The sequence below is a fragment of the Coenobita brevimanus genome, chromosome 102, assembly GCF_032717465.1.
Source record: "Coenobita brevimanus isolate Jiangsu-jjx chromosome 102, ASM3271746v2, whole genome shotgun sequence".
Classification (NCBI taxonomy): domain Eukaryota; kingdom Metazoa; phylum Arthropoda; class Malacostraca; order Decapoda; family Coenobitidae; genus Coenobita; species Coenobita brevimanus.
In genome coordinates, this window is record NC_137055.1 from 18,173,773 (window position 1) to 18,199,495 (window position 25,723).

At 40.3% G+C, this 25,723-nt stretch overlaps 1 protein-coding gene across 1 annotated transcript in view; it reads right to left on the bottom strand.

The window, feature by feature from the left end:
* The window catches only part of LOC145415405 (UDP-glucosyltransferase 2-like), a 65,864-nt gene that overhangs the window by 12,495 nt on the left and 27,646 nt on the right, over window positions 1-25,723 (bottom strand). Inside the window, exon 3 of the mRNA XM_080284688.1 lies at window positions 4,520-4,643. Coding sequence (XP_080140814.1) covers window positions 4,520-4,643 — 124 coding nt within the window. The remainder of the gene's footprint in view (window positions 1-4,519; window positions 4,644-25,723) is intronic.

Sequence of the window (25,723 nt, forward strand, 5' to 3'; positions counted from 1 at the left end):
ACCCGGTCCACTGATTCATGTTCTGGAGAAGCTGTTTCTCACACTCAAATATAATAAAATTGACAGTGTGAAACAGCTTGTCCTGTACTTTCTAGTAAAACTGAATTTTCTTTCATTATATTTTCTTTCTGCATAACCTAACTGAATTAATGTGTATTCGTTTGTGTTCGATCCAAAATCCTGGTTTCAGTATCGAAAGACCCTTGTGACTTCGTCTATCTATATCTATATACCTAGGCTGCTTCCCCCAAGGAAAGGGAGGTAGCCGAGACAGGACGACACACTCCCCATTTACTCATCCATTCAAACACATTCATTCGCATCTTAGCCCCAAAGGGAAGAACGGACAGATCCTCACTGCACCACACCGCACAAGGGTCAACTGCGCAATGCAATCAGTGACATCCGCAGCAGGACCCGACAGCAGAACTGGTGTGGCAGGACTCCATATTATAATTGCAAATCATAATAAATAGATAGATAAATAGATAGATAGAGAGACAGATAGAAGCAGGGAGTCAGATGATGAGAAGGTATTGTGTCTGCAAGTTACACTGAGGAAAGCTGACGACAGCGGCCAGTAAGGAGATGATGCAGTTAGCTGTCAGCAGTCCTCTCATGAACAAAGACCTAGTAACCATACACACACATATACACACATACACACAGGCTTTCCATCCACGAGGAACATACGTGATACACCCCTGCTACACCAGAATTTAGGAAAGAGAGCTCAGACGGAGGTTAGCTATAGAACAGAGAGGTCGAGAAGGGGACAAGCGATCCTAGAGACAGGTCACGGGGAGAAGGGCTTGGCAATTTGAGAGAGAGAGACAGATAGCGAGACAGGGAGGTAGCTACCCGGGACTTATACTTCGTTCCGTGTGAGAGACTTGTTAATATTTCCAAGACAAATAAAAATAGTCCCATACTATTCTTTACCTCTCCTGTCACTACATGACAAATAGGGAAGCTACTACAAGATATAAAAGCCGCTCGACCACAAGTCTAAAATATATATATATAACTCAACTACAACTCAAGCACAAAGAACCACAAAGTATTTTATGACACAAAGTCATTTATGACATTTGGTAGCAGCGAACGTATACGAACCTCGTCTACGAATCAACATTAAATTCCTACAAAATATCAAGATTGAAAACAAGAATATCTCTCTCTCAACCAACAACACAACCAGCTCCTGACACTTCTCTCCAACCAGCCCCCTCCGTCTCCCAGATCATCATGCTGATGCAGAGGTGAAGAGGTCACAGGACGCCTTGCAAGTAGTTTAACAAGACATTGATACAATCTTGCAATTTCTACGACGAATCAGCGAACTACAACCATCTACAATCAACTACAATTAACAACTCTACGTCGTCTGTATAATCTTCTACACGCACCTACAAGTAGCGGCAGTCTTCATCCCACAACGAGTAAATCACTAGAGAAAAGGACCGAGAAAACATCGACATAGAAAAACGGAACAAACAAACGAAGAGTGAGACACGACTCATAACTCATCTTACTCACTCATCTTCACTCAAGTTACTCATCGCTACTTATTCACTCACCACAGCTACCAGTGTGGGAAGTTGAGGTCATCATGCGTGCTTGCTGAAAATACGCCACGTCAGTCAACGCACCACTTGCACCACCACTCACACCATTCCCACCATGGTAAAAATTAGTGAGTTACATAGTTACTTCATTTATACAATACACAGTGATAGACAATAAGCTTCTGCACAAACATATAAAACGTGCTGTATAGTTACAGCTTAAATACACATACTTACTTCAGTTATCTGCATAACTCAAACACTAAATACTTGCACCAACAATAAATATTCTACACTGTATATATTCATTCATTTATTACAACATTTATTTACTGTCAACGAGTGTTAACATTTATACCTACATAAAATACGTGTTTCATATATACAACTATACATTAGTACATCTACAAGTGATAAAGAAAATATACCATCACAGTTACTCAGTGAGCGTTTAAAAGAACTGTATTAAACATTTATTAATGAAAGTTACCTAGTGGAAACAGACAAATTAAGTTACAAGGTAAACTAGAAAAAAAAAAAATGACCAACACAAATGCAGTTAGCAAGAGTGAACATCTTCAACACAATCGTGAAGACAATGATTTCCACACAGTGCTGACACACTTATTACTCACGATAGGTACAGGTGAACAACAAGTCAGTGTGTATAGTTAATACTGTATATATGTATATATATTTTTTATATAAAATAACAAAATATGGGACTATATAATATCATTTTCAGTAATACCTGTGCAATATAAACTAAACTTTAAAAAAAAAGTATCCCAAGGAAATTAGCTAGTAATTATGCAACCATGAACAACATGGAAAAGGCGTACACAAGCTAAGAAAAACAAACTATGGAAAATCAATACATACAAAAAAAAAAAAAAAAAAAAGAAAGAAAAGTAAGAAAGAAAAAAGAGAAATAGAGTAAGATCACATAACAAACAAATGAAAATAAGTGTAAGTGTTACTACATATGCCAAAATACCACATAAACTACAAACAAAAAAAAAACAAGCAAATAGTTGTCTCCACAAACGAGTGGCATGGCACATCATCACTATCATCGACCGCAGCATATGTTAGGACTGCAATTATTACAATTATGTAACTCCATATTATAATTATGTAACAATTATGTAACGACAAACGATTACATTATGTTACACTTGCTACAATTATGTAACTACAAACAATACTACAAACAATATGTACCATTTCTGTGACAGTTCCATTAACAAGATGTAACTTTTATGTAACTTTAACTAAAATAATGTAACTACAAACGATATGTAACAATTATGTAACGACAAACGATTGCATTATGTTACACTTTGCCAATTAACAGTTGCATTAACAAGATGTAACTTTTAGGTAACTTTAACTACAATTATAAGGCCAAGACACTTATGTAATAGTTGCATTAACAAAATGTAACTACAGTAGTAAGGCCAACACAATTATGCATTAACACAATATAAGTCATACAATTATAGCACAATTCTGTATTACCAATATCATCATACAAGTTAGGTGAAATATTAGACATTACTACAGTGATAGCTCTATGTAATGTATAACCTAGCAGTATTACCATTGCACAATTATATGCGTACGTCTGTTGTACATGCACGTCTTACAAAGTGTTATACAACAACCATTGCATTTATTCAAATATGTATATAACTTGTTGAAAATGTAATATTACTGAATAATCACTATTTACTATGAATATTATATGTATACAATATTCATACAATTATGTTACTTTTACAATATTATGTATTTCACTTAATTAGCTTATAAGTTCATTATAATGTATATATAATATGTATTAATGTATTATGACTATTAAATGTCGATGGTACGCCATTTTTGCGCGGCCGAGCAGTGTGGTAGGACTCCATATTATAATTGCAAATCATAATAAATAGATAGATAAATAGATAGATAGAGAGACAGATAGAAGCAGGGAGTCAGATGATGAGAAGGTATTGTGTCTGCAAGTTACACTGAGGAAAGCTGACGACAGCGGCCAGTAAGGAGATGATGCAGTTAGCTGTCAGCAGTCCTCTCATGAACAAAGACCTAGTAACCATACACACACATATACACACATACACACAGGCTTTCCATCCACGAGGAACACACGTGACACACCCCTGCTACACCAGAATTTAGGAAAGAGAGCTCAGACGGAGGTTAGCTATAGAACAGAGAGGTCAAGAAGGGGACAAGCGATCCTAGAGACAGGTCACGGGGAGAAGGGCTTGGCAATTTGAGAGAGAGAGACAGATAGCGAGACAGGGAGGTAGCTACCCGGGACTTATACTTCGTTCCGTGTGAGAGACTTGTTAATATTTCCAAGACAAATAAAAATAGTCCCATACTATTCTTTACCTCTCCTGTCACTACATGACAAATGAGGAAGCTACTACAAGATATAAAAGCCGCTCGACCACAAGTCTAAAATATATATATATAACTCAACTACAACTCAAGCACAAAGAACTTCAAAGTATTTTATGACACAAAGTCATTTATGACACTGGTTTACCCCTGCCACATCATAACAGACCCATCCCCCTACCCGCACCTGACCTGACTAGCTGATCAGACTTCGTAAAAAAAAAAAAAACAGCATTAAGCATCAGCCTTTTTTTTATTAAACTGAAGAGAAGTCATCCGCATAATTTTCACCTTTATTGGAAATTAATATATGAATGACTTGGAATATTCGCTTATATTTTAGTACGTAAAAGGCACAAACAAACGGATATCTTTAGTTTTATCAAGTATAACCAGTATTTCGACTGCCCAAATGGCAGGTGAATTTGTAAGAAAATTAATGTAGAAGATCCTATTTAAAAATAATCTTCCCATTCGGGCACAGTGAAGAAAACATTTGAAACACTTGAGAAGAAAAAATGTTTGATAGTTACCAAGAATGTCCTGTTGTGGCAGCCATTTCCTAGTGATGACATTAGGTGGGAGATCCAGGTCGTCACCCTCATACTTCCACATCACTCGCTGCGGAACCCATCTGAACGCTTCCATCAGTGCCGCCTACACCAGAAACAACAACGACAACACGTCACCGATATAAGATGGATCAGATCCAGAGACTTCATCAATTAATACAGACGCATGTTGACATTAGCAACGGATGGCCATCCTAACAAAAGCTCGGCACTGTAAACAAGTTATTCTTTATGGAGGAAACTGAAAGATGGGATGACAGAACGGCCTGGCAGTAGCTGCATGTTGCATACTGTCTGTCATACACAAATTAACTGTACCTATCTTTATTGGTTGTCTTAACTGATCATTTTTTATTGATAATTACACAGGACAAATACAATAAACCACAACTTTCTTTAAGCATGATATTCAGCCGGCAATATAACTTTATCCCCAACTGCCAAGTCACACACACACACACACACACACACACACACACACACACACACACACCTGAACACCATACTTCAAACCTGATATAATATAATATATGGTTTCCGGCTGAATGTCATTCCAATTTAACCGCAAAAGGTTCAATATTTTCGGAATGAGTTCTGTGACTTAATAGCCCGATCGAAGTTATCTTACAGCCCATCGTACAGAATGTCTTGAAGAGGAAGTTTAAGCTGTTGCCGAGCGCAGGCTAGATACGATACTAGATACAGCCACTTCGAAACAACTAACATATGTTGCCCTTAACAGTATCCCTCATTCTCAATGTGGGCTTTGCACTCAGCTTGTTTCTTGCACATTTCACTATTGTCTGCGATGGCGTCATTTTATATATGATTAATGCTGCCTTTAGGCGATTCATTTTAAGAAATCCACTTGTTTAGAAAGACTTATGAGAACTTTAAAGTTTTGTAAAAGCCAACTGCAGCATTGTATTACTTATTCCGTGAATTTAGTGGAGCTGGCAGCTTATAATACACGAGCACATACCTGCTGTGATATATATATATATATATATATATATATATATATATATATGCAAAAACTTCACTTCACCGTGAACATATGTATACAAAATAACCATAGGAGAAATGAAAGGAGCGACAGTGAGTACTTTCGTATATTACATCTTCAGACAGAGTAAGACAGAAACGTAAAGGGTAGACGTCTTTTAGGCACACCCGCAGCAGGGAGTGGCACACAGAACAAAGGATGACATGAATTTTTACCTGCAGCTTAACTTATGGTCACCTGCAGCTGGGAGTGGTACACAACAAAGGATGACCTGAATGTAAAAATGGGCAATGCACAGAACAATAGGTATCTTTCTTTTTCTTTTTCTTTTCTTCCTTTGGGATGGACCTGACAATAGGGAGGGGGAGGAGGAGGGGAGGAAGGGGGAGGGGGAGAGAGGGGTAAGGGGGAAGGGGAGGGGGAGAGAGGGGTAAGGGGGAAGGGGAGGGGGAGAGAGGGGTAAGGGGGAAGGGGAGAGGGAGGAGGAGGGGATAAATATTGCAGCTTAACTTAAGACCTGGAGGATTAATGCTAGGTGTGTCCCACACAGGTGTGACTACACTACCAGGAGACGACAATGAACAGTCAATTGTTAGGATCGTTTTCACAGTCTTTCCTAACCTTTCCGAACCAACAGCATCTATGGATTTCACAATCGCTCCGAATGGCTTTCGGGAGCTTGCTAACATGGGGACGTGTGCCTGTGTTGATGAGGTAGGGTTGGTAGTTCTGGGTGGTGAAAGCATGAAAAAGACACCTAGCCCAGCACTTTCCATATGCTGAGAATATTTAGAAATTGGAATGTAATTAATGTGATGAATAACTTAGCTGGAAAATCCACTTCACACAGTTCTTACTAATATATTCAGGAGTGAAGATATTCGTAAGAAGGCAGCAAAAATAACGAATAGGAAACGTCATCGGAATGAAGAGCTAACTAACGGCAACCTCACCATACTCCTACTAAGAAATCGGAAGTAAGCTGAATCGTGATGAATTCTGAGCATTGTAAAAAAGCCTTAAGTAAAAATAACCATGAAGAAGTAACATGTATAATAATGAGTGATGGTGTAGTTTATTAACAGGTATAGAGTTAGTACATGAACATGTTTTTTCTTCTCAACGGGGTGTTAGCTAAATCGGGCATCAGATATTAGAATTTTTATGAAAATATGCATTAGACAATGATTCTCGTATTTCTTTCGGGTCCGTCTGTTGTGGAGCCTCCACCAGTCTGCGAAAGGCTAATATTCAAATACATAGCAGAAACTCTCCTAAAAGAACACAAACATATTTTTCGTGTCAATACCGGGTGTGTTATTTATTTCATTATTATTACATTAGGTATCTAATATTGAAATATTAATGAAAATATGTTACATATAACTATCCTTTACTTTATTACTTTCGGGACCATCTGTTGGGGAGGCTCTAGGCCCCCCAACAATTTTCCAATAATTTATTTGGGATGTCCCGAATGCCGTCCCCAACGGTGGCCTCGGAAAGCTGGCTGGGGGCGGCTGTGAAAAAGAAAACGTGTGTTCGGAGGTGAGTAGGCTGTTGGGGGCTGCATTAGGGATGACTGTGAAAACGGCCCTTAGTCTGGGGGATACTGCTTTAAAATTAATTCAGTTAACAATTCATCAAACTTAAAATGACCATAGCTCATGCTTCCATTCCTTTCATATGTGCCTGAAATTATGCAAGATTCTATTACATTTCTACAAAGGAGTGGACTGTAGCACCAGTCGAACAGGGCATTCCTCCCGAGGTGGATGGCAAGCTGGAGATAGGGAGAGCTGGAGCTTCCGTTTCACCAACCCTCAGGACTTGATCCTGACCATCCCCCTTTGCTGAACATTTTCAGTGCATTCACATACACAGAGAGTAGGCCAGCATGCTCCCTTAACCCACCACATCCCGACCGATTTTCCACCACTGACTCCCCCCAATCCAAGACCAATTTTGGGAAAAAATTTTTTTGGCTCAAACCTCTGCTTTTGGTGAGCAACATTGAAAATTCACAGAGGAATCGCTCACCTAAGGTTTAAAATACTCGATACAGGTAGCAGTACTCCTTACCTTACTGGGTTTTCTATCAGGTTGGCTCCAAAGAAAACGAGTTCTATGGGAGGGTAACTATTCCACACCACTCATAAGCAGTATTTATTTATTAATTTAGTACGAATTTATATGTAGTACTAGAGTATATTGGTTTTCAAACAGTAATATAGGCAATAAAAGCATTGTTTCACTCACTAACTCATCAACATACCTGAACTTTTTTGGCGACATTACCTGATCATCATTTCTGACTATTTCTTCCTTTAATGCTACGTACACTTTGTCCTCCACATTGTCATTGACTGGGGAATCACTCTGGCCCTGAATGTCTTTATTGGCCAGGTCACTGGTAACAAGTGAATTGCCGCGACAGTGTCGTGCGGGGGGGGGGGGTCATGCGGAGTAAGGCATTGTCCCTGCCTGGCATCTTGTAGAGGAAGGTGTCCCGTGATACATACCCAAAATCACGTGCAAAAATTGAAAATTGTGCAAATTATGAACCTTGCAATTGCGCGACATACTGGTCCATCGATGGGTCTAGCTGTGACAAAATGTTGCGACATACTCATAAGTCGATGGGATGCCTCAGGTTAATACCTCTACCTTTAACTGTCTACACCACAGTACATGCGCATAACATATCACACCTACTATTCACTCTCTTTAGTAATGGCCGCTGTAATGTACTGTCAAATGAAGTGGTACCTCAGATTGCCACCACCAGCAGGGTAGGGCTGGTGGCACAGGGTCTTCCCAGTCACCATTGAGCGACTGTGCCAGCAGCGACTGTTGCTATTTCCAGTAATGCTCGTCAGTGAAGAAGTGAAAGTGCGGCCTTATTCTTCACAAACATCCGCAGACTTATCACAAATTTAAACTCAGTTCATTTTTTTTTTCAGTCCATATCCCCTTTGGCTCTTTTCCTCACAAAACCACAAATCTCACCCTCTACTGATATATCCCCATTTTGTTTTCGCGGTTACCATCTCCTTACAAACTTCCATAACAAGGGTGGCACCTGTTGTTATATAAAATCCCAATAGACAGTTGACACTATTTTAAACTTCACTACCCCCTGGGGGTAGGGGGGATTTTCAAGAATACTCCCCCAGTATCCCTGCTTGTCGTAAAAGGCGACTAAAAGGGTTGGTGGAGGGTTAGTGCCCCTCCCCGGAAAACAACTAACTAAAAAAACAAACAATAAGCCTTGGACAAGGACTGACCAAGCAATGACGACCCAGGACTGGACAAAGGACTTGGTAATGGGTACTTGGAATGTAAGAGGAGCGAATGATGAGGTGAAAGAGAGAGAGATTGTCCAGGTGCTTGAGGGTGCAAAAGTGGATGTATGTGGAATAACTGAAACAAAATGGGGAGGAGAAAGTGTGAGAGAATGGGAGTATGGATAGGGTATATGTGTAGGAGTAGGTGAGAATGAGAGGGCAAAGGAAGGAGTATGTATAGTTGTGAGTAAAAGATGGAAGATGAGCATAAGACAGTATGGATCAGTTGGGTCAAGGATTGTGTGGGTAAAGTTGAAAGTTGGAATACAAATGTGGGCGATTGTGTGTGTGTATGCGCCAATGCAAGATCGTGCTAGAAGAGTGAGAGAAGAGTTCTGGACAAATGTAGAAGTGTGCATGGAAAAGTTTGGAAGGAATGAGAGAGTGTTTTTGATTGGTGATATGAATGGTAAAGTTGGGAATGTGAAGGTGGATGGAATAGTTGGTGAGTGGAGTGTGCCTGCTGAGATAGATGAGAATGGGAGTGTGTTAGTGGACATTTGTGCTGGGAGGGGGCTTGTGATAGCCAATACCCTCTTCAGGCATAAAATGATCCACAGGTATACATGGCAAATGATGAGAAGGGTGGGTGGTGAACTGAATAAAATGAAGGCAATGATTGATTATGTGTGTGTGGATGAAAGGATGCGAAGATGTGTAATGGATGCAAGAGTTTATACAGGTTGGGGGAGTGGTCTTTCTGACCACTACTTGGTGGTGGCCAGAAGCAAGGTCCAATTAGAATGGAGAAATAGAAGAAGGGAAAGACGAGAGGAAGGAGTAGTTGCAAGGAGAGTGGAAAGGTTACAAGAGGATGAGAAAAAGGCAGAGTATAAGAGAGAAGTGGAGGAACGATTGGGCAAATATGAATTGGAGCAGATGGGAGACGTGGAAGGTGTGTGTAGGATATTTACAGAAGAAATATGTGCAGCATGTGATGTGGTGTGTGGAAGGACGAGAAGACGGAGGGGGGTGCAAGGAACAGCGTGGTGGACTGAAGAGGTGAAACAGGCTGTGGCACAAAAGAAGAAAGCATACAATGAATGGATGAGAAATAGGGGCGTGGAAGAAGTTGAGAGGCGGAAGAGAGAGTTATATGTAGAAAGAAAGAGAGAGGCAAAAAGATTAGTAGGAGAGAGTAAGAAGAGAGTGGATGAGGAATATGGAAGGAATATGAGTGTAAAGTGGAGGGACTGTAAGAAAATGTTCTGGAAAAAGGTGAAAAGAGTAAGACAGGGTGGAAGTGAAGTTAGCAGGGGAATGAAAGATAAAAATGGTAGATTACTAATGGAGAAGGGAGAAAAAGTGAGTAGATGGAGAGAACACTTTAAGGAATTGTTTAACGTAGAGAATGGAAGTAATGCGAGTATAAGTGGCTGGGGAATGGCTGGGAGAAGGAGGGAGGTGAGAAGACAGGAAGAAATCAGTAGGATAGAAGTTGTGGAAGCAATGAAGAAAGTTAAATCGGGGAAAGCCCCAGGAATTGATGGAGTGTGTGGTGAAACGCTGAAGCATGGGGGAGAGATAGTAGTAGAATGGATGTGGAAGATGTGCAGATTGGCCTGGGAGGAAGGTAGAGTCCCGGAGGATTGGAAGTCAGGTATAATTATTCCCTTGTACAAAGGAAAAGAGGAAAAAGAAGTGTGTGGTAATCATAGGGGCATTTGTCTTCTTAGTATAATAGGAAAAGTGTATGGTAGGATACTTATTGACAGAGTTAGAGAAAGAACAGAGAAATTAGTTGGAGAAGAACAGGGAGGCTTTAGGAAGGGAAGAGGTTGTGTAGATCAGATATTCATTCTTAGATCTTTAGTGGAAAAGTTTCTAGAAAAGGGAAAGAAATTGTATGCGGCTTTCATGGATTTGGAGAAAGCATATGACAGGGTGGAGAGACAAGGATTGTGGAAAGTGTTAAGAATATATGGAGTAGATGGGAAGTTGTTGAATGCTGTGAAGAGTATGTACGATGGTGCGAAGGCTGCAATGCGTATGGATGGTGAACTAAGTGAATTTTTCTCTTTGAAAGTTGGGTTGAAACAGGGATGTGTCATGTCTCCATGGTTGTTCATTCTGTACATGGATGGGGTAATAAAAGAGGTACAAGGTAGGGTAGTGGATGTTGGAGTGGCCTTGGTGAGAGAGGATAGTGTTTGGAAACTCCCTGTACTGTTGTTTGCAGATGATACTGTGTTGTTGAGTGAAGACGAAGGGGAGCTGCAAGGCTTGGTGGATGAGTTTGGGAGAATGTGTAAAAAACGGAATCTGAAGGTGAATGTAGGGAAGAGTAAAGTGATGGTCTTTGAGAGAGAAGAAGTCAGTGAATGTACGGCAAGATTGGATGGTGAGGAATTGGAAAATGTGAGTACGTTTAAGTACTTGGGTAGTGTGATGAGTAAGGATGGAGGTTTGGAGGGCGAAGTGCTTGAAAGGGTACAGCAGGGAAGAAAGGTTGCTGGTTCTTTGAAAGCAGTGATAAAAAACAGGGAAGTGAGCATGGAAGTGAAAAAGTTACTACATGACAGTATTGTGATACCAACTCTAACGTACGGAAGTGAAGCTTGGACGTTGTTGCAAGGACACAAGTCAAGAGTGAGAGCAGTGGAAATGAGTTATTTAAGAGGAACCTGTGGAGTCACATGGAGAGACAGGCTGACGAATGAGGATATAAAGAAGCGTTGTGGTGTGGATGTGGATGTGATAGGAAGCGTTATGAGGAACACACTGAGGTGGTTTGGCCATGTGGAGAGGATGGAGAGTGAAAGACTGACGAAGACAGTGTATGTGAGTGAGGTGGAGGGGGGAAGAGGGAGGGGGAGGCCGAGGATGAGATGGAGGGATGGGGTGGAGAGGTATATGAGAGAAGGGGGTGTGAGTTGGGAGCAGGGCAGTGAAATGGCGGGGGACAGGGCGACTTGGAGGCGATTTGTTTGTGGCCACCCCAAACAGGATTGAGGCATCTGGCAATAGATAGATAGATCGATAGACTTTATCCAGTTTTGATTACTCATTGTATAAACTAAATATTACCAAATATATTTGTGTAGTTTATCGCTCCCCCAGTGCCTCTTCAGAACCCAGTGTATTTGATTCTATATCCACACAGTTGCGTAACCTTAACCTTGCCCTTAGCACCAAAATTACCATTCTGGGTGATTTTAACATACATAATGTTGAATGGTTATTGCACTCTGCCAGGACTGATGATGCTGGTCTAGAGTGTGGGCCTTTTGCAGAATCGTTTAATCTCACCCAGCTGGTAAAGCAATCAGCCAGAATACCTGATAATCCTGACCATAATACCCATCTCTTGGATTTATTCTTGACAAATAATCCAGATCAGTACAGGATAGAGGTACTGTCACCACTTGGATCCTCTGACCACAATCTCATCAAAGCCTCATTAGTTAACCCCCCCCCCACACCTCCTCTTTCTGAACCTGTCAGGGTGACCCGATGGCACTTTGATAGGGCAAACTGGGATGGATTCAGAAATTATCTTGCTGACATTCCATGGCAGTCATTCTTCTCTAGTGATCCCAGTTTTACCCGGTCCCACATTTGAGACTTAATACTAGCTGGTATGAATTTATTCATACCAAGTCAACAGTTCACTAAAAGATCGAACTCTCCAAAATAGTTTGATGGCAATTGTGCCAGAGCAACAGACCAAAAGTCATTAGCTTATAACTCTTACTTAACTCGCTGCATCCCAGCAAATTTTTCACCAGTGACCCCCCCAATCCTGGCAGATTTTGGATTTTTTTTTTTTTTTTTTTTTTAAACCTCCACTTTTTGTAAGAAACATCGAATATTCAGAGAAAGTTCTCAGTTGAGTTTAGAAATACTGTAGAAGTAAGAGTACCTTTACCTTGTTACCATGTTCTCACAGGCCAGGCTTGAGAGAAAATATTTTCTATGAGAGGGGCAGTTATTTCAAACCATTCATAATTGGTTAGATATTTATTTACTTGGTACGAATTTATATGTAGTACAAGAGTATATTGGTTTTCAGACAGTAATATAGGCAATATTAGCATTGTTCAATCACCAAAAACATCAACAAATGGCACCTTCTTTTATGACATTACCACCTCATCACTTCTGCTTGCATCTTCCTCTGGCTTATTTCTTCCTTTGTCCTCCACCTCAGGAATCACTTTCGCCTTGAATTTCGGCATTGGAGAGACCTTGGAGCGACATGTCTACACTGGCCAGGTCACTGCTAACAGGTGAGTTGCCGAGAAAATGGCGTGCTGGGGAGAGGGGGGGTCAAGTGGGGCCAGGCATTATCCCCGCCTGGCGATGGGTAGAGGAAGGTCTCCCACATATGCCTATTAAAAATCACCCGTGAAACTTGAAAAATGTGCAAATGACGGTCCTCGCAATTGCATAACATATGGATACATAGTCGGGTGTCACTGTGACAAAATGTGGTGACATATCCATACGTCGCCGGGACGCGGCAGGTTAAAATCAAGAACATCTGAATCACTCTCTCAATTTAGAATTGCCAGAAATCATGCAAAAACTTTAATAAATCTAGCTAAATCAAACATTCTTCAAAAGCAAGCATCATAACTACTTAACCCCTTAAGACCACAATTGTTTCAGGCAGGGTACCTCTCACAACTGCAATTCAGGGGTGTTTTGGCAACTTACACCAAGGGCAAATTGACTGTGTTCTGGCTAACGAGGAAGAATTTACACACCTGACAACGCAATCCGTACCCCCGTAGGCCTAATGGTTACCGCACAATCGCGCATCAAAGTTCAAAAGAAGTTTATGATAGTTACCCCTCGAAAACAACCGAAACCATGAAAATTTTGATAACTACCTATTTTTCTTATTGAAACAGGTCATTTCAAAGTGTTTTGTCACACCAACCATGAAAACAGGTGTATGTAGGTGTGGGGAGATTACTAGACTGTAGGGAGATAAAGTGGGCTGTGGTGAGTAGACCTATAGATACGGGGGTTAGAAATAACCAGCTTTTCGCATGAAAAGAAAGCACTTGATTGTGTTCTGTAACATCTACCATGAAAACAGGTGTGTATGTAGGTGTGGGGAGATAATTAGTGTGGGGAGTAGATCTACAAGGCCTTGGTGGTATTTGAGGAGAAAAATTTTGGCAACAACCAAATTCTCTTGTGGAAACCCTCCATTTCAATGAGATTTGTCATACCAGCCATAAAATCAAGTGTGTATGTAGGTGTGGGGAGATAAAACAGGTGTGGGGAGTAGCCCTATAAGGTTTCATAGTCATTCCAAAACTAACACAGACGCATAAAAATGTTTATAACCATCAAGGACATCAAAATAAAGTTGAATAATGCTATAAATGGATGCATAAGAAAGGGGGGAAAAAAACTAATTTGTTTCCGATTTATCTTTTTACTGTCCTAACTTCTCGTTACACATTTATCACACCATTACAATTATCACATTATCATTACACGTCATCACACTTATCATTACAGTTTCGGCAACAACCAAATTCTCTCGTGGAAACTCTTCATTTCATTGGAATTTATCACACCAGCCATGAAACAGGTGTGTTTGTATGTGTGGGGAGATGAAACAGGTGCGGGAAGTACCCCTACAAGACCTCATAGTCTTTCGAAAACTAACACAGACGGACACTACTCAGAGGTGCTAATCTGAGCAGGTAGGGAGAATGAAAAAAAAAATAAAATAAAAATAAGATGCATTTTATGTAGTACAACATACAGCATTCTCCAACTACGTACATACAGAAACTGGTAGGTACGAAGTGAGAAATGAACAGAGTGAGGTGTAAAAATTTGGGAAGAAGTAGAAATCATATGAAACAGGTACGTACATCAGACCTGACACTCGGGGGCCTGTTGGGGGTTGGAAGGGTAGTGAGGGACAAGGATGGAGAGATGGGGTGGGGTTTGGGGGGGGAACGAGGCTAGCAGGGAGGGAGGAGGGGGAAGAGAGGGTGGAAAGGGACACAGGTTGTTGTGGGAGGAGAGATGCAGATGCGTTGAGGGGTGGGAGAGTGATGGGGGACAAGGAGGGCGCGAGGGAGTGGAGTAGAGGGTGGCAGGGAGGCGGCCGAGAGTGGGGTGTCCCCCCACCGCCCAGGTTGTTCCGATCCTCCATCACGCCACATCAGGGGCAAGTTCTCATTGGCCTGAAGCCATGTACGTCATAATAGGGGTGGAGCAAGCACTCCACAGTTTTTTACAGGCCACGTTCAATTGATGCGATTAGGCATTTTGGCATAAAGCTCAAATTGCATCATTTGATGCGATTAGGACTTAAGGGGTTAACAACTCTAATGACAATAGAATATTCTGGTCAACTCTTAATTCTTTCAATAATAATTTTAACAGATCATCTTCCATTCCCCCAGTAAATCTTCAGATGGCAACTTTACATATGACCCGCGTGGGAAAGTGGATATTTTTGCCAGTACATTTGCCAGAAACCCTACCATAGACGATACCAGCCAGAATATCCCAGAACTAGAACTTGACTCTCCCGAAATTGCCCCACTTAAAATACAGACAAGATACGTAAAATCCATCCTAGGCAATTTACCTACAAACAAAGCTCCAGGCCCAGATGGAATTCCGCCAATTGTTTTGAAAAAGTGTTAGCCTGAACTTGCCTCTGTTCTAGCTAAATTATTCAGACTATGCATACGTACTTCTTTATTTCCAAATTTATGGAAAGCCAATATCCACCCAATTCCAAAGACAGGAAGTTCCTCTGACCCCTGTGATTACAGAGCAATAGCTGTCACATCTCTTGGTAAGGTATTTGAAATTATAATCAATAAGCACATTGTTAAATATCTTGAATCCAACAACTCAATTTGTGATAAACAATATGGTTTTTGCCACGAAAGATCCACCACTGACATACTCAATCTCCTAACTCATACCATCTGTCAATCAATTGATCTACAAGGAGAAACTCATGCAGTAGCTCTTGATATATCTAAAGCTATTGACAGAGTATGGCACCGTTCCCTGCTGTCCAAATTCCCTTGCTATGGACTAACGTCTTTTGTTCCTTTGATTTCTTCATATCTTAGTGACAGGAAAATAAGAGTAAAAGTATATGATGTATATTCCGATTTTCACTCAGTTAACGCCAGTGTGCAGCAGGGGTCAGTTCTGGCGCCAACCCTATTCCTGGTTCATATTAATGATCTCTTATCAGTCACCCACAATCCTATCCATTCATATGCAGATGACTGAACACTACACAGTTCATTCACACTCAGACACCCATTTACAAAGTCTAATATCTCTACCTCTCAACTCAGGACAGCCATCTCCTTAACCCGCTCCATCCCGACGTTTTCTGGGCAGTGGTACGCCCCAGTCCCGACATTTTTGGACCTTTATTTTTTTTGGCTCATACATCCGCTTTTGGTGAGAAACGTCGAAAATTCATAGAGAAATCGCTCACCTGAGGTTTAAAATACTCGATCTAGGAACGAGTACTTCCTTACCTGACTGGGTTTTCTAACAGGCTGGCTCCAAAGAAAACGAGTTCTATGGGAGGGTAACTATTTTATCCACTCATAAACAGTATTTATTTATTTACTTGGTACGAATTTATATGTAGTACAAGAGTATATTGGTTTTCAAACAGTAATATAGGCATTATAAGCATAGTTTCACTCACTAACTCATCACCATTCATGACCTTTTTTTCCCACATTACCTGATCATCATTTCTGACTGTTTCTTCCTCTAATGCTATGTAAACTTTGTCCTCCACATTGTCATCGATTGGGGAATCACTCTGGCCCTGAATGTCTTTATTGGCCAGGTCACTGATAACAGGTGAATTGCCAAGACAATGGCGTGCAGGGGGGGGGAGAGGTTATGCGGTGTAAGGCATTGTCCCTGCTTGGCATCTTGTAGAGGAATAGAGGAAGGTGTCCCGTGTATACGTGCCAAAAATCACTCGCGAAATCACTCGCGAAAATTGAAAATTGTGCAAATTAGGGACCTTGCAATGTTGCCGCATTATTTCACGTCTCCGGGATATGAGTGCACATCATGTGAGGACGTGAATGCACGTCTCCGGGACGCGGCGGGTTAAATCAAGACGTATCTACAATCAGTGAATGGGGACAAAACAACCTTGTCTCATTTAATCCTAGTAAAACTAAATATATACAGTTTATAAATAGACAGATATTGCCAGATTCGTACATTACCTTCAATGCTACTAATATTCCCATCTCCAAAAGTATTGAAATTCTTGGCGTCTCACTTAACAATGCCCTCAGCTGGACCTCTCATGTTAGATCACTTGCTATAACCGCCTCAAAAAAATTTGGATTATTGTACAGAGTCCGTAACTTCTTCATTGATGAGCAGTTAGCTATAATTTATAAGCGTCATGTGCTTTCTCAGCTTGAATATTGCTCACCCTTGTGGAATGGATGTGGAGAGGTTGCATTAAAACAACTAGACAAAATTCAGAACAAAGCTGTTAGAATCATTAACAACCCTGGCATTACAAATTAACTACCTCCCCTGCAAGTAAGACGGAATGTTGCCTTCCTTGCATTATTTTACAGATATTTTTATGGCAAATGCTCAGACGAAGTTGCGTCCATGGTGCCACCTCTCCATGCCTTCCCTTGTGCTTCAATGGCATCTGGTAGCGCTCATGACTGGAATGTCAGTCAGCCATATTGCAGAACTTCTGCCTATCAGAATTCTTTCATTCCCCGAACTGCATCTCTCTGGAACTCGCTTCCCCAGAGATGTTTCCCTCCAAATTTCAACCCACAGCTGTCCAAGTCTAACTATTACAGATATTTTATGAACGAAGGACACCGGTAATCTGGTGTATTGATTTTTTTTTTTTTCATTTGTTTTTCCTTCTTCCGTTGTTATTTAAAAAAATAAAAAAAGGCTTTTTGATCTTTCTAGAAACGTAGAGCTTGCACAGTCAGTATGGTGGTCACTGGATGCTTTGTGATGAAATAAACCACTAATCTATGGGGCTGTCCTTACACCGTATTTATGTTGTGAGATTCTAGTTTCCAAATTTTTTCCAGAGTGTCCTATGTAAAATTTGTTACAGCTTTTACACAGGATTTTGTAAACAATGCCTGTAATACTGAATGGGCTGTTCTTGATGAGGGTTTTTTTGATGGTGTTCTCATATTTGAATACTACTTGTACATTAAGTTTCTTCAGTATGTGAACAACATCAAGAAAATTTTCATGGAAGGGGAGGACAAGGGTTCTTTGAATATTCTGGCGATCTGGCTTGTTAGTTTTCCCTTCAAGGAATCGATTCTTGGCTGTGTTGTGGCACTGAGTTAGTATACTCTGTGGATATTTTAGCTTCTTTCCAATGTTCTGAATCATTTTTTAGTTCATCATCTAAAAATTCTGGGTCTGAAATTGTATATGCTCTTATGTACATGGATATGAACACAGATCTTTTTACATTAATGTGATGGTTTGAATAATACTGCACATAGGGCCTAATATTTGTAGGTTTTCTGTATTGTGCATTGTGAACTCATCTTTTACCTTCGAAGGCAAATTTTACACACAAAAATTTGGTATGGGCATGGATAATCCCCCCTCCCCAAATATTTACATGGAATACTTTGAGAAACATTAACTGACGTCCGTAAATAAAATATTTTTTTTCATATCAGTATTCACCAAGTAAAATAAAGACCTGGTCCCTCAAGCAGCAAACATTTACGATGATAATGCGGAAAATATTCTTAGTAAAATAACCATTAGTAAGGAGGACGTATTGAAAGAAATTAATAAGTTAAAACCTCAAGAATCGCTAGGTCCGGACGATCTATATACACAAAAATTATAAAAGGTACCAAAGATGAATTATGTCAGCCACTTTTAACGTTATTTAATTACTTTAATTTCAGGAGAAGTTCCAGAGGCGTGGAAGACCGCAAAAGTAGTGCCCATCTTAAAACGGGCGATAAATCAGCTGCGTCGAATTATCGTCCGATAAGTCTAACGTCAATAGTAGGAAAAATCTTCGAGTCAGTTTTGGCAAATAAGATTAGAGAACACTTAGATAGATTTAATCTTATAAACGAAAGCCAGCACGGATTCAGGCAAGGAATATCCTGCCTCACAAACTTCTTGTCCTTCTACTCGGAGGTCTATGAGGCAGTAGATAGCAATAAAGCTTACGATGTTATTTACTGGACTTAGGCAAAAAGCTTTTGATAGGGTCCCACACGAAAGGTTAGTTAGAAAGGTTCGAGCACACGGTATAAACAGTGATATCTTAGAATGGATAGAATCCTGACTGAAAGGACGAAAGCACAGAGTATTGATAAATGGAACAAGTCGGATTGGGGATTAGTAACTAGCAGTGTACCACAGGGTTCAGTGCTCAGTCCCTTATTTATTATATATATATATATATATATATATATATATATATATATATATATATATATATATATATATATATATATATATATATATATATATATATATAATCTAGACTTAGGAGTCAATAGCAGCATCAGAAAATTTGCCGACGATACAAAAATAGGGCGTACCATTAACTCGAGTGACGATTGCCATAACTTACAAAAAGACCTCGATACATTGTCCAAATGGTCTAAAACTTGGCAAATGGAATTTAACGGTGAAAAATGTAAAGTACTTAACGTAGGCAAGACCATTGGAGACACTAAATACAGCTTAGATAACAAAGAAATTAGCAAATCGGAATGCGAGAGGGATCTAGGAGTTATGGTTAGTAACGACCTTAAACCAAGGCAACAGTGTATTAATGCAAGAAATAAAGCAAATAGGGTTTTAGGATATATTTCGAGAAGCGTGAGCAATAGGTCATCAAAAGTAATACTGCAACTTTACCTAGCATTAGTAAGGCAATACTTAGACTACGCAGTGCAATTTTGGTGTCCTTATTATAGAATGGATATTAACTCGTTAGAAAATGTTCAGAGAAGAATGACAAAAATGACACATGACGTTCGGAACCTGTCATATGACGACAGACTGAAAAGACTAAGTTTGCATTCGCTAGAGAGGCGAAGAGTAAGTGGAGACTTGAAAGAGGTGTTTAAGTGGATGAAGGGTATAAATAAGGGAGATATTAGCAAGGCACTTAAAGTGAGCATACAGGATAGAACTAGAAGTAATAGTTTCAAACAAGAAAAATTCCATTTCAATAAGGAAGTAGGTAGAAATTGGTTTGGTAATTGAGTAGTAGACGAATGGAATAAGCTACCTAGTAAAGTAGTTGCTGCCTCTTCCATTGAGAGTTTCAAGCATAGGCCAGATAAACATTTGACAAATAAGGGGTGGATATAGAAAATAAAAAAAAAACTTATAACCAATACTAATTCATAAATTTTCCTTTTCAGGTTAAATTTTCCTTTTCAGGTTACACTACGATAGAGACTATTCTCCTTTCACACTCACCTATTAAATGTCCACGCCAGTTTTTCTATACTACGTGGAGTTCTTTGACTTTTTCCTGCCGGCTTCGGCTGGAGGATTTGGAGGGCTGGGGAGAGCCTTCTTCTTTGCTATCCTTATCTCATTCTAGTAGTTCAGTTACTCTTCTAGGAGCTGCCTAGCATAGGCCAACCGGCCTACTGCAGTTAACCTCTCTTCTTAAGTTCTTATGTTATGGAGCAAAACTTTGTTTGGCTCCGATATGTTGATGATATCCTGTGCTTCTGGCCTAACAGTCTTCCCATTGATGATTTTCTCCTGAAATTAGATTCGTTGTTCAATCGATTAAGTTTACTCATGAGATGGAAATGGATAATGAATTGCCATTTTTGGATGTAAAAGTTATCACGGACCAAAATGTTTTGAAGACCAAGGTATACAGAAAACCTACAAATATTATGTCATATGTGCATTATTATTCAAACCATCACATTAATGAAAAAAGATCTGTGTTCATATCCATGTACCTAAGAGCATATAGAATTTCAGACCCAGAATTTTTTGATGATGAACTAAATATGATTCAGAACATTGGAAAGAAGCTAAAATATCCACAGAGTATACTAACTCAGTGCCACAATACAGCCAAGAAACGATTACTTGAAGGGAAAACTAATAAGCCAGATCGCCAGAATATTCAAAGAACCCTTGTCCTCCCCTTCCATGAAAATTTTCTTGATGTTCACATACTGAAGAAACTTAATGTACAAGTAGTATTCAAATATGAGAACACACACACACACACACACACACACACACACACACACACACACACACACACACACACACACAAACACACACACACACACACACACACATACAAACACACACACACACACACACACACACACACACACACACACACACACACACACACACACACACACACAAATCATCAAGAACAGCCCATTCAGTAATTCAGGCATTGTTTACAGAATCCCGTGTAAAAGCTGTAACAAATTTCACATAGGACAGTCTGGAAAACATTTGGAAACTAGAATCTCACAACATAAATACAGTATAAGGACAGCCCAACAGATTAGTGGTTTATTTCGTCACAAAGCATCCAATGATCACCATACTGACTGGGCAGGCTCTACGATTCTACCAAGATCAAAAAGCTTAGATGAAAGAAATATAATAGAATCTTGCCTAATTTCTGGTACATATGAAAAGAATGTCAACATGAGCTATGGTCATTTTAAGTGTGATATTGTTAACTGAAATAATTTTAAAGCAGTTTCCCGCCAGACTAACAAGTGATTGTTCCCTGTCGTCTCCTGGTGGTGTAGTCACACTTTTGTGGGATTCACCTAGCATTAATCTTCTAAGTCTTAAGTTAAGCCGCAGTATTTATCCCCTCCTCCTCCTCCTCCCTCCTCCCTCTCCCCTTCCCCCTTCCCCATCCCTCCCCCTCCCCCTTCCTTCCCTCCTCCTTCCCCTCCCTTGTCAGGTGCATCCCAATGGAAGAAAAAGAAAAAAATAAAGAAAGGTACCTATTGTTCTGTGCATCGCCCATTTTTACATTCAGGTCATCCTTTGTTGTGTACCACTCCCAGCTGCAGGTGACCATAAGTTAAGCCGCAGGAAAAAATTCAGGTCATCCTATGTTCTGTGTGCCACTCCCTGCTGCGGGTGTGCATAATAGACGTCTACCCTTTACGTTTCTGTCTCATATATATATATATATATATATATATATATATATATATATATATATATATATATATATAGAGAGAGAGAGAGAGAGAGAGAGAGAGAGAGAGAGGTATATAAGATGTAATATACGCTAGTACTCACTGTCACTCCATTCATTTCTCCTGTAGTTATTTTGCATATATATATATATATATATATATATATATATATATATATATATATATATATATATATATATATATATATATATATATATATATATATATATATTTTGCCAGACGCCTCAATCGCGTTTGGGGTGGCCACAAACAAATCGCCTCCAAGTCGCCCTGTCCCCCGCCATTTCACTGCCCTGCTCCCAACTCACACACCCCTCTCTCATATACCTCTCCACCCCATCCCTCCATCTCATCCTCGGTCTCCCTCTCCCTCTTCCACCCTCCACCTCACTCACATACACTCTCTTCGTCAGTCTTTCACCCTCCATCCTCTCCACATGGCCAAACCACCTCAGTGTGTTCCTCACAACGCTTCCTATCACATCCACATCCACACCACAACGCTCCTTTATATCCTCATTCGTCAGCCTGTCTCTCCACGTGACTCCACAGGCTCCTCTTAAATAACTCATTTCCACTGCTCTCACACTTGACTTGTGTCCTTCCAACAATGTCCAAGCTTCACTTCCATACGTTAGAGTTGGTACCACAATACTGTCATGTAGTAACTTTTTTACTTCCATGCTCACTTCCCTGTTTCTTATCACTGCTTTCAAGGAACCAGCAACCTTTCTTCCCTGCTGTACCCTTTCAAGCACTTCACCCTCCAAACCTCCATCCTTACTCATCACACTACCCAATTACTTAAATGTACTCACATTTTCCAATTCCTCACCATTCAACCTCGCTGTACATTCACTGACTTCACCTCTCTCAAAGACCATCACTTTACTCTTCCCTACATTCACCTTTAGATTCCGTTTCTTACACACTCTCTCAAACTCATCCACCAAGCCTTGCAGCTCCCTTTCGTCTTCACTCAACAACACAGTATCATCTGCAAACAACAGTACAGGGAGTTTCCAAACACTATCCTCTCTCACCAGGGCCACTCCAACATCCACTACCCTACCTTGTACCTCTTTTATTACCCCATCCATGTACAGATTGAACAACCATGGAGACATGACACATCCCTGTTTCAAACCAACTTTCAAAGAGAAAAATTCACTTAGTTCACCATCCACACGCACTGCAGCCTTCGCACCATCGTACATACTCTTCACAGCATTCAACAACTTCCCATCTACTCCATATATTCTTAACACTTTCCACAATCCTTGTCTATCCACCCTGTCATATGCTTTCTCCAAATCCATGAAAGCCGCATACAACTTCTTTCCCTTCTCTAGAAACTTTTCCACTAAAGATCTAAGAATGAATATCTCATCTACACAACCTCTTCCCTTCCTAAAGCCTCCCTGTTCTTCTCCAACTAATTTCTCTGTTCTTTCTCTAACTCTGTCTATAGGTATCCTATCATACACTTTTCCTATTATACTAAGAAGACAAATGCCCCTATGATTACCACACACTTCTTTTTCCCCTTTTCCTTTGTACAAGGGAATAATTATACCTGACTTCCAATCCTCCGGGACTCTACCTTCCTTCCAGGCCAATCTGCACATCTTCCACATCCATTCTACTACTATCTCTCCCCCATGCTTCAGCGTTTCACCACACACTCCATCAATTCCTGGGGCTTTCCCCGATTTAACTTTCTTCATTGCTTCCACAACTTCTATCCTACTGATTTCTTCCTGTCTTCTCACCTCCCTCCTTCTCCCAGCCATTCCCCAGCCACTTATACTCGCATTACTTCCATCCTCTACGTTCAACAATTCCTTAAAGTGTTCTCTCCATCTGCTCACTTTTTCTCCCTTCTCCACTAGTAATCTACCATTTTTATCTTTCACTCCCCTGCTAACTTCACTTCCACCCTGTCTTACTCTTTTCACTTCTCTCCAGAACATTTTCTTACAGTCCCTCCACTTTACACTCAAATTCCTTCCAAATTCTTCATCCACTCTCTTCTTACTCTCTCTTACTAATCTTTTTACCTCTCTCTTTCTTTCTACACATAACTCTCTCTTCCGCCTCTCAACTTCTTCTACGCCCCTATTTCTCATCAATTCATTGTATGCTTTCTTCTTTTGTGCCACAGCCTGTTTCACCTCTTCAGTCCACCACGCTGTTCCTTGCACCCCCCTCCGTCTTCTCTTCCTTCCACACACCACATCACATGCTGCACATATTTCTTCTGTAAATATCTTACACACACCTTCCACGTCTCCCATCTGCTCCAATTCATATTTGCCCAATCGTTCCTCCACTTCTCTCTTATACTCTGCCGTTTTCTCATCCTCTTGTAACCTTTCCACTCTCCTTGCAACTACTTCTTCCTCTCGTCTTTCCCTTCTTCTATTCCTCCATCTTACTTGCATCCTAATTCTGGCCACCACCAAGTAGTGGTCAGAAAGTCCACCCCCCCAACCTCTATACACTCTTGCATCTTTTACACATGTTCGCATCCTTCCATCCACACACACATAATCAATCATTGCCTTCCTTTCATTCAGTTCACCACCCACCCTTCTCATCACTCGCCATGTATAGCTGTGTTTCATTTTATGCCTGAAGAGGGTATTGGCTATCACCAACCCCCTCCCAGCACAAATGTCCACTAACGCACTCCCATTCTCATCTATCTCAGCAGGCACACCCCACTCACCAACTATTCCATCCACCTTCACATTCCCAACTTTACCATTCATATCACCAATCAAAAACACTCTATCATTCCTTCCAAACTTTTCCATGCACACTTCCACATATGTCCAGAACTCTTCTCTCACTCTTCTAGCACGATCTTGCGTTGGTGCATACACACACACAATCGCCCACATTTGTATTCCAACTTTCAACTTTACCCACACAATCCTTGACCCAACTGATCCATACTGTCTTATGCTCTTCTTCCATCTTTTACTCACAACTATACACACTCCTTCCTTTGCCCTCTCATTCTCATCTACTCCTGCACATATACCCCATCCATACTCCCATTCTCTCTCACTTTCTCCTCTCCATTTTGTTTCAGTTATTCCACATACATCCACTTTCGCATCCTCAAGCACCTGGACAATCGCTCTCTCTTTCACCTCATCATTCGCTCCCCTTACATTCCATGTACACATTACCAAGTCCTTTGTCCGGTCCTGGGTCGTCAACGTTTGGTCAGTCCTTGTCCGAGGCTTCTTGTTTGTTTTTTTAGTTAGTTGTTTTCCGGGGAGGGGGCACTAACCCTCCGCCAACCCTTTTAGTCGCCTTTTACGACAAGCAGGGATACTGGGGGAGTATTCTTGAAAACCCCCCTACCCCCAGGGGGTAAATAATATATATATATATATATATATATATATATATATATATATATATATATATATATATATACTGTATATATATATATATATATATATATATATATATATATATATATATATATATATATATGTATATATATATATATATATATATATATATATATATCTATATATATATATATATATATATATATATATATATATATATCTATATATAACCC